This window comes from Echinops telfairi, unplaced genomic scaffold, assembly GCF_000313985.2.
Source record: "Echinops telfairi isolate 266 unplaced genomic scaffold, ASM31398v2 ScPeMD7_20;HRSCAF=75, whole genome shotgun sequence".
Taxonomy (NCBI): Eukaryota; Metazoa; Chordata; class Mammalia; order Afrosoricida; family Tenrecidae; genus Echinops; species Echinops telfairi.
In genome coordinates, this window is record NW_022103917.1 from 7,311,444 (window position 1) to 7,322,241 (window position 10,798).

Genomic DNA, 10,798 nt, shown 5'->3' on the forward strand with positions numbered 1-10,798 from the left:
CAATGGTTGCCAAGTTGTCTGTTCTGAGGACCACTTAGATGCTTCTGAATAATATGCATGTGATGCATATGTTGAAATGTCCCCTCTCCCGTTCCATAGAGAAGTCTTTAAACCTTTAAGGTTATGTTCAGCTTTGTCTTTCCCTCTCTTTCTCATTCAAATAGTGGTGTTCAGATGAGCTCATCCCCCCCCCAACCCCAGCCTCCACTCTTAATGTCTCATCAAGCCAGTCCTGGACTCTGAATTCTCCCCCTGACCTCCCCGGCACCTGGCCCTGAGCCCCTCCGGGACAGCCTGGAGCGAAACAGTTGATTCAGGGGGTTGTTTTCTCAAGTTTATTGCTCAGTGAAAACCTAGCTATACCATAAAAAAGGTGAACAGAATACAAATCATTTAAATTCAACAGGTTAAACCAGGATATTTCGGGGCTAGAGTTGTGACTGTAATAAAGCAATAATCACAAAAATAATTTAAATGGTTTTATTTAAATCAAACAGCGATACTAGGGATTCTGGGTATTGCTTTCTGAACACAAGCACATGAAGCTATCAAGACAAAACCAACAACATGTTTCTGATTTTAAACATTCTAGTTCTACCTGTGGAATGTAGATAGGTGGAAACTATTTTCAACAAGGTCAGCACAATACACAGATAATACATACTGGGTTAGGAATAGGCCAGTCTTAACCTCCATCTTCCCATTTATCAATCCTAAATTGGGGGTGGGGAATAGCTTTTCTGTTTTTTCATTCACATATGATTGCTCAACACAAGATAAAATACACCAAAAGAAGAAAATAGTTCTCTCTCGCGCGGGCTCTCTCTCTCTTTTATACCTAGGGAAGAAGCTACTACTTTTAAAATGATTACTTCAAGGTAACATACATCCAAATTGATGTGGTTTTCTTTGAAACCTCATCAGTAAATCATTTCTTGCACAGTAGGTTCGGCATTAGCCCTGCATTTAGGATAGGTAGTGTTATGGAGGGCTGGCTGCTGCATACCAACGTCAGTATCAAGTTCTTCGTCAGGAATAAGAGGCTGTCCCGGATACCAAGCAGGACAACACTGGCAAAAAAACAAAAAGTGAACTGCAGATAGGTCAAAAAAAAAGGCCACAAGCACTCTTAGCAAGGTTTCATAACATGCTACATGGCTATTTTGTTTGACAATAAAACACGAGATCCCTTTTGCACAACTTCCGCGCAAATGGCCTTTACAGTGGTTATATTTTTATACAACACATTAGGTAACATACACTGTAAGTATGTATTAGGTAAGATGTAAGTATTAGATAAGATACACTGTAAGTATGCTATCCGGTGGAGGCTGTTTTTACAGATATTGTCGAACTCGGATTTCTCTATTCATAAATTAAACTGCCATCAGATTAAAACAAGAGAAACGTTTGATTTGTTAGATGCTTTGAAAGGAAGATTCATTCTTCAGTTGGATCAGATTTGTGGAAACTGGGGTTTCTCTAAGGTTATTCAGAAAGCAGTTTTGCTCCTGTGTGAAAAGTTACCATTTCTTCAAGTCCTCTGACCCCTGCACTCTTGAAATGCTTCCTGCAAACTTGTTTTTCAAACTGTACCTTTCAATGGTTACGGTAGAAACCAAACCTGTGGGGGAAGCAGTACCCTTTCCAGCAGGCAGCCGAACAAATCCGAGGCTTCCCGATTTATCACTTGGCCAGTTTTGTGGAAATTCCATTCCCATAACGCCCAGGAAAATCAACCAGAGTTTGCACAGATAAAGTGACCCAAAGAACACCGCAGGTATCCAGGGGAGGCAGTTAGCCAAGGCATTTTTAGCTGGCTTGAAAGTCAATTTGGAGATGATCAGAGCTCTGGCGCTCTTAAAGAGACAAGCCCCATGAAACTGCCTCATCATCACCGGCTAAAGCCACTAAAGCTATGTAAAATGAATCCATTTTCTTTCCCCACACTTGGAGTACCAAGACATTTCCTCAGGAAAATGCTCAAACTTCAGGGTTCAACCTATACAAGAAAAATATAATAAAATATATAGCAAGCGTCATCTAAGAGTCTTTGATCTCTCTGAGATGTCAATACACTATTCCAGTTGAGGGGGTGGGGCCAGGGGCTGACCCTGGGAAGGAAACTTCATTCACAGGAAAAAGTGGGGGTGGGGTGGGGGTGGGCAGGATCTGTTAGGTGGCAATTTCAAAACAAGTTTCCAAAGGGCTAAAGAGGCGCCCGCCCCTTTGACTTGCTGAAATCTCACATAAGAAAAGGACCTAAAATAGTACTAGGCAGGTTTCTTTTAATTGTCAGGGGTTTCCAATGCAAAGCACCACAACTTAAATGCATATTCCAAATTCTTGCTCCATAGCCATCTTCTTTGTGCAATGTAAAGGAGGAAAGACAATCTCCATTGTTCTCTTCAGAAAAAGCCTCTGTTCTGCGGATGGCCCTACCCCACCCCAGATCTGGGTCAGCCATGCTAATGAGCTGCCCACCCACCTGGGGGCCCCTTCCTGAGGTGGCCCTTGGCAATTCCCTGCACCTCCGGAAGCCTAAATGCCTGACCCTGGTCAGGCTCCAAGGGCTGGCTTTGCATTTGGCTGTTGGCCTCCACAAGGGCACAACATGAAACAGTTCTTGTCTCTTCTTTGCCTAGAGGTGCTGGGGTCAGAAAGGACACTTTCCCATTTTTGTCTCACATGCCCACCCCACCCCCCTCACCAGACCCATCGGAAGGTGTCTGTCTCCACAACAGTTTTCGGTGGAGCAAATCCGAGAGCTTGGGCACCGACAACTACCCGGATTCTTTCACTCGCCAGCCAGCATGAAAGCAGTGAAGCTAAAACGGAATGAAATTTTCCCGCCTGTGGGGTTTTTCCATTCTCCCCCCCCCTCCTTAATGTAGGGCCACCAGCTGTTGTCCTGGCCCACGCGAAAGGCACAGTAGTGCCTATCCTCCGAGACTCCCGTTTAAATGAGATATGCAGAAGATGGGACCTGGGGCACACCTGCCACGGGCAAGCCGCCCTTCTCACGGGACCCGCTATGCTCCTGGAAGATCCAGTCTGGGCACCTTTGGGGACTGGAAGATGTGGAGGATTCCCGATTCAGGTAGGGCAAGATAAATCCAAAAGGCCAAGTTTTCGGCCCGGCAGGTGGGGTTTGCCTCTGGAACTTTTGAGGCCCAAGTCCCCTGGGATCTAGCGGCCAAATTCCCCAGCGCAGAAAGCCCTGGGAGAACTACTGGACTCCCCTTTCTTAACAGTTCTGCGCTTAGCGGCGCCGACCCCCAGTCCCTCCTCCCCTCCCCGCCCCCCCCCTGGCCGGGGCCCAGCCCGACCGGTGGGTGCTCAGCGGGGGTTCGCATCCGGCCGCCACGTTCGCCACTCCAGAGCTGCCCCCAACCTCCCCCCCTTCTTCGCCCTCGCCCCCCCCCTGCCCTTCCCGCTGCAAAACCGCTTTCAACTCGACCCCCAACCCTGGCTCTGGATGCCGCCCCGACGGCACTGGGCTGTGCGCTTGCGCGCTGCAGACCGAGGGGGGGCGGGCCCCGGCGGGGAGACCTTAGCCCGCAGCGCCGGGGTCAGGGCCTGGCCCCAGCGCCCTCTCCGCCTAGCGGGGTCCCACGCAGGCCCTGCGCGGCCCGGCGCTCGCACGTGCGTGCTCAAGCCCACTTCAAAACCCCTTCCTGACCGGGGGCGGCCCAGCCGGCCCCCCTTTCAGGCCGTGGACTCAGCCCCCACATTGCGGCGGGGAAATCCCGGGAACAAAGTTTGGGGCCGGCGCGGCGCAGCGGCCTTCGCAGCTCACCATTGTTTGGGCGCGCACTGACCCGGGCTCCGGATTAGGCAGCGGCGGCTTTCGGCTCGGCCACCCCGCCGGCCTAATGAGGCCGGAGGCGATGGGGCGCGAAGCGTCCTAGGCGCCCGACCGCGGCCCTAGAGGCGGAGGTCAAAGGGTCAGCGGACCGGGATCCTGCCTCGGAAGCCGGCCGCTCCCTGCCCCAGTCGCCAAGCCTGGGTGTCCCGGAAGGCGCTCCTGTGCGCCCGAGGGCGCTGAGCCGGAGGCCCACCGCCTGAAACCTGGTCTCTCCCGGGGCAAAGCCCAACTTGGGCCTCTGGGGTTTAAAACTGGAGAGCCAGCCATCACCTATCCACAGCCCCACACCCGTCAGGCGCCCAGCCTGTCCTGAGGAGGGAGGTGGGCACGCCAGGGGCCAGGCGATCGGAAACTTACGTGGCCAGGGCCGATTAGATTAGCCCTTCTCCGTTTGTAGCATTTTGGTGGGGGTCCGGGGTTTGGAGGGTCCCTGGGGCTAAAGGCGAGGACACCAGGCAGTGAGAAAGCAGAAAGGGGGAGAGGCGAGGAAGTCCAGAACTAGCCAACTCTCCTGGAGACTGGGCCAAGAGCCTGGCTCCAAGGTCCTCCAACCTCCTCAGTACCAAAGCCTGGCTGCCTGGCCTCTCATCTTCCTTGGTGGGTGAAGCATGGCCCAAGTTTGGGAAATACACACCTCCCCTTCATCCCCACCCAACAGTGTTAAACCACACATCCTAAAAGTATAGGACAGGGACTTCTTTTTAACAAAATCTTGCCAGGTGCAGATGGAAAATAGCTAAGTCTATGCCTAACTGAGTGTGCGCGCTGACTTCGTGGCTGTTTAATCTGGTCATTCTTTATAGGGATGGTTGAGTTTGTGGGCAGGTTTTTTTGTTTGGGGGTGTTGGTTTTCTTGGGGGAGGAGACGCTTCTTAGTCTACGTTATTTTACGGCTAATTCAATATTGTAAATGTGCGTCGCCAGAGGTAAATTAGCAGCAACAGAAAATCTCAAGTTTTCTAGCAGAATCGTTTCTTTTGCCAGAGATGACATGGACAGAGAACACAGTATATTTAAGAGGAAACAAATATTGCCTCCAAATTAGGAATATTGTTTGATATTATCTTAATGTTTGTTGTCATTGCTATTAGCATGATTTTAGGACACAAAATGGTTTGCGAATTTCAAGCTCCTAAGGAAAGATCAAAACGAGGGAACGTTTGAGGGAATAATCTTATAACTAGTCCCATCACGGCACTCCCATTTAAGGTTAGTTCAGGTGGGTGGGTGACTCCTGGCCTCTCTAGAAGGTCACTACATGTCTTGGGGGGCGGGGGATACACTTCCATTTTCACAATGGAACTTGGCTCCAGCCAATCGTAGCAATAGGCACTTTCTGAAAACTCGCTGGACATTAAAAATGGCCTCTGGTTTGAAGGGAAGGCACACCCAAAACTGGGGATCTGGTCTTAATTCAGTGTCAAGGTCAAGATTGGAATGTTGGGAATGGGAGGAGCAGACAGACCAGGTGACCTGCTCCTCACACTTGTAGGCCTCTGGAGGTCTCCTCCTGGCCCACACCTTGGCTACTGGTGGAGGAAAGTGCAAACGCTCCCCTTTCCCACAAAGTTGCCTCCCCAAAAACCGTCAAGAATTCATTTGTTGACACAGATCAGGAGATAACTTAAAAAAAAAAAGATCGCTTCAACTGTATCCAGGGACTTGGGCTTTCCTTTAAACAGCAGAAGTTCTGAGCATTTAAATTTATGGTTCAGTGATTTTAACATGAAAAACAAACAAAACCCAAACCCAAAGGGCAACGAATTCAATATTACGGTCGAAATAAAAATTTGCCAAGACTTTTTATTTCTTTAGAAAAGAGCAGTGAACAGAGTTCTGTAATTTAAAATGTCAAAAGTGACCATCACCCAAATACTGAGAGCCTTGCCCCTTGAAAGAGGTGCTTAAATCTATTCATTACATTTTAAAATACTTATAACTCCTTATCTCCCCCTTTCTATTTTTGCTGACCTGCAAACTCATTATCATGCAGAGATTGGGCTCCCAATATTAAACAGCACCCTAAATTAATTAATAAAAAAGATCTCTCACCCTCTATCCACTCCAACCACCCAAAATAGCAAATCTATTCCGTTCTTTTTGAAATTTCCATTGTAAAAGAACTGTTTATTCAAATGAGTTGCTTCACTGAAAAAAGATTAATATTTTATCACAAAGCAAACAACCATGTTTCATTGTTATCGATTTTAATGGAAACAATGTTAACAATTTGGCCTACAAACCATGAACTTTGAAAATACATATTTTGCAAATGTTTCTTTCCATAGTTTCATTTCAAAACCGCTGCAGTTATCCCACCGCTATGTAAATGTTGCGAGAATTACGAACTATGTACAGCAAAACAAATCAGGCTTTGCTTATGAAAACTGTAAATGGACTATGGTTCTTTTAAGAAGCACTTTAACTGTAAGCAAGCACTGCTCAACTGGCCTTACTTGTTGCCACTGTTCCAGACATATGCTATCTTTGGGAAATATATAGATAGCTAGATAGACTTGATATGCAGATTAGAGTAGATAAGTCATAGATACAAACATATATAGGTATATGGGTGATCTCTAGATAGAACAGACATACATGCATCCTGCCACAATGTTCATTTTTATGTAAGGTAATAAAGAACTAAGGGACATACGACTCATTAGGTTACCTTATGTTTACAAATGTAGGGCAGGGATGATTAAATCCAGCTTCTCAGTCTTTGAAGTACAAGATTGAGATGTCTTGGCCACTAACTGAATTGATCAGTAATATTTGATTTGCATGCCGAAAATCCAGGACAAACACATTTAAGCTCCCAATTAAACAACCATCTTAGCTAGAGATAAAGAAAGGAGGGTCTTCCCAGGTGGAAACTGACACAGTAAAGAATCTAGACTGCAATAGAAAAATAATTTAACAATTAAAAAAGGGATCTGAGTGAAGTATAAATACCATGAAACAAGACTTAATTTGCTCGAATCTCCTGTGTAGGAGGCTGTTACAAAACAAGTGAAAAGGAGTCAGTGTTTCAAAACTTGTAAATTGTGTTCTTTCAAAACAATAAAATTTTAATGCTAAAGCAGTTATAATCAAAAGCTGTACAGACTTTGTTAGAAAACATTTCTCCATAAATATTGTTCAGTTCCCGGCACTTGTAGCAATAATTAAATTACAAACGATAAATATGGCATCAATGGATATGTATTTACAAGAAAAAAGTTGTTACAAAAGGCAACTGCATACTAAACGTCACAATCTGTGTAGAGTAACAACACACCCTCAGCCTGAAAAAATACTGAACAACAGTTTCGACCCCATTAGACAGAAAATACATTCACAAGTGTAATGCTTTGAGAAAAAGTTCAAGACATAACAGGACTTTGGTACAGTTTAAGACTGTGAGAGTTTAAACAATCACCACTAAGGCGAAGAAGATTTTCCATCAGTTTAACATTACCACCACCAAACCTCTCTCAAGAAACAGGACAAGTGTTCAAACTAATTAAAGGAGGTTAGGGATGGGGTGGGTGGAGAGCAGGGAGGGGGGGAAGCAGTTAAAGATTAAAAAAAAAATCCTTCAAATGCCAAAACATTATTTTCTAATCCTGAGAAAAGGGCATGGTTACGTTTGGCTCTTGCCCCAAACCTTCCTGGATAATTGCAATTAACAAGATGTAGCCCTATATATGGCTGCTGGCCTTAAAATTCCATTTCCATCTGATTGGTCTGTTTTCTTTTTAAACTGCATTTGGTCCGTTCTATGGAGAACAGGGGTTGTGTGTGTCCTCAGACGTACCATTCGTTAAAATTGGGAGGAAGTCCAGGGTTGTGGCTGCTGCTAGTTTGAACTGCAGAAGGGGTTTTAGTGGTATCTTTACTGTTTGCAGAAGCTATAGCGGGTGGAGTGGAAGATTCATAGCCTGAACTGGCAGCAGGGGAGGAATCTGACCCTTGAGATTCATGAACCTAAAATTAACATGTATATATTATAATGAATATAATTCCAACCGGCAACGTGCAAGCAAAACAGCAAAATTCACGCCCTGTAAGAGGCAAGACCCAAGACCGCCCAGTGACCCACTTCAAAGAGAAATGCTGGTGTTTGTTATATTTTTTAATCGTCATATTACCGATGTCTAGAAAGGCCAAGAGATGTTCACCAACCAAACAGTTGTAGTCCTAAGACTGGCATTACGCAAAAGGAAAAATAATCCAACATCCTCCGTTTTATTACCCTCCCTGAAAAGACTGCTCTCTCAGCGAATGGAGTGGCTAATGCAGTGGCTCTCTGGGCCCGATCAGATACTCCGGGCCCAGCTTTCACCAAAACATTTTGGGCTTGGGAAAGTGGGTACAAACAAGAGTGGTACAGGGGCTCCCAGGCGTGGGGAAGTCCGACAAGCCTGAGAGACCCAGACCGCTCTCCTGGGCTCTGGCTCTATTGTTTTATCTGAAGCCCATGAGCGAACAACCCACCCATCCCGCAAAAGGTCGGCGCGGTCCCTCTGCGTTAGTTCTCATCGCGGGCTCAGCCAGGAGGCTGTGGCCACCGAAGCCTGAGCTTGGCGAGCTCCGCTAGAGCTTCCCCGTGAACCACCTATTGATCCCTCCGCTTCCCTCCCCGCTCTCCGCCCCCCGCCCCCCGTTTCCAAAATGGGTTCACGGTGTCACCGCTGGAGCAAATCGGATTTCACGTGGAGGACAGAGGGCTGGCAGCGCGGACGCTTCCGCTCCGCGGCCGAGTCCCGGGCTAGACCGAGTTTATAAACCGCCGACCGCTAATAAAGAGGTAATTACCTTCATGTGTTTGCGCAGAGAGCTCGGGTGCGTGTAAGACTTGTCGCACACTTTGCAGATGTAGGGCTTGTCCGAGGTGTGCACATGCATGTGCTTCTTGCGGTCGCTGCTGTTGGCGAAGCGTCGGTCGCAGCCTTCAAATTCACATTTGAAGGGCTTCTCACCTGCAAAGGGGCCGAATGAAAAGTGGGGAGGGGTGGTGGGGTCAGGGCCGGCGCACCCCGCCATCTTCCAGGGCAGGGAGCGCCAACTGGGGGCGGCTGCAGCAGCTCTTCCCGGGAGAAAAAGGGTGAACGCTGGATGCGCTTCTGGGCTGGAGATTGGGGCGGGGGCGGGGGGCGGGGGCCCGAAGTGGGGGCAGGGCCGGCCCAGAACCTGACCGACTCTTTGTTCTCCCCGACTCGGGCTCCTCCGAAGTTTCCCCGAAGTTGTGGCTCTCCCCACCCGGCCCAGGGCTCCCTCAGCGCTGCCCCAGCCCATGGCCACCTGGGCGAGGTACCCCAGCTCTGTCAGGACAATGGGCCTGCGACAGGACAATCGCGTCCAGCCCCCTCTTTTGTACCTTTCAATGTGCTTCTTTTAAATGCGGGCCTTTTCCTTTAAGTGAGCCCAGCGTTAAAAGGCCTGGGTCGTCGTACTTCGTGTTCGGAAATTGAAAACTGTATAAATCCAGGGGCTTCAGACAGTTTTACAAGCGCTTCCGAACAAGGCACACAACTGTGGTGCCTTCTCTAGTTTAGCTTTCCTCCTGGAGGACTGAATTGAACCTGGAACTCCAAATAAAAATACTTTGACAAAAGTAGCAGTCATTTAATTAGGAGATGTGCCAATCAAATGTAAAAAAGAGCGGAAGTAACCGAAAGTTCGTTTTCATTTGCATTTCTATGGTGGCCTTCCTCGAATGTGTGCGGAGAGTGAAGTCGCTTGTAAGCAATACGCTCTCAACATATTCGGAGTCCCTTCAAAGTAACCCAGAGAAGGGAGACAAAAAGAGGCGGCGCCAGTCGCTTCCTGGGCGCGAGGAGGCTCCCCAATTATGCCTAGGCGACGGCTGAGCCATCCGCCAGGGAAGCTAGGAGCGAGCAAAAGCGCCGCGGGGTGGGTAGGACCAGGGCAGCAGGGCGCTGACAGCGCGCCTCTCCCCGAAGGGCCCGGGTGGTGTCGCCCCTCTCTTCCGCGGTCGGCAGGCAGCTCAGGGCGGGCGGGGGTGCCCTCAAGTCCGCCGGCCTGCCGCCCTTACCTGTGTGGGTCCTCTTGTGGATCTTGAGGTTCTCCGAGCGGGCGAAGATCTTCCCGCAACCCGGGAAGGGGCACGGGAAGGGCTTCTCCCCGGTGTGCACGCGGATGTGGTTGACCAGTTTGTACTTCGCCTTGAAGGACTTGCCCTCGCGGGGGCACTCCTCCCAGTAGCAGACGTGGTTGTTCTGCTCCGGGCCCCCCACATGCTCCATGGTGACGTGTGTCACCAGCTCGTGCATGGTGCTGAAGGTCCGCTCACAGCTCTTCTTGGGCCGGCTGAGCTGCGCCTCGTCGATCCACTTGCAGGACAGCTCCTGCTTGATGGGCTGCCGCATGTAACGGAAGAAGGCGCCGGGCCCGTGGTGGGCCGCCACGTTCATGCCCATGTTCATGTTCATGGGGCTGTAGTTGGCGAACTGCGCGCCCGCCGCATAAGGGTCCGTGCGCGGGCTGGCCACCGGGCGGTACGGATCAGCCCGACCGAACAGCTCCCCGCGCAGCCCCAGGTGGACCTGGTTGTTGTCGACGTGCCCGGTGGGCGACGGGTGCCCGGCGCCCTGCTCGTGCAGCCCCGGGAAGAGTAGGTAGCCGGGGGGCTCGGGGATGCCCGCGGGCGCGTGCAGGCTGCCGGCCGAGCCGGCAAAGAGCCCGTGCTGCCCGCCGCCCGAGGCCGCCTCGCCGAGCCCGGAGCCGCGCTGACGGAACAGAAACTCGCGCGTGGAGTTGAAGGCGGCCGAGGCAGCGCCGCCGTAGCTGGGCATCTGGCCGGCGTGGTGGTGGTGGTGATGGTGGTGGTGGTGGTGGTGGCCCAGGGCGTTGGCGTAGCCCGAGCCCTGCGGCGTGAACGCCGAGCTCTGGCCGGAGGACAGGTCGTGAGCCGCGGCAGGGCTC

General features: G+C 50.1%; 1 protein-coding gene across 1 annotated transcript in view; it reads right to left on the minus strand.

The window, feature by feature from the left end:
• Positions 1–520: 520 nt before the first annotated feature.
• The window catches only part of ZIC3 (Zic family member 3), a 26,022-nt gene continuing 15,744 nt past the window's right edge, over positions 521–10,798 (minus strand). The window contains exons 4-6 of the mRNA XM_030885089.2: positions 9,909–10,795; positions 8,669–8,832; positions 521–1,070 (exon numbers count right to left, since the gene is read on the minus strand). Coding sequence (XP_030740949.1) covers positions 921–1,070; positions 8,669–8,832; positions 9,909–10,795 — 1,201 coding nt within the window. The 3' untranslated portion in view covers positions 521–920. The remainder of the gene's footprint in view (positions 1,071–8,668; positions 8,833–9,908; positions 10,796–10,798) is intronic.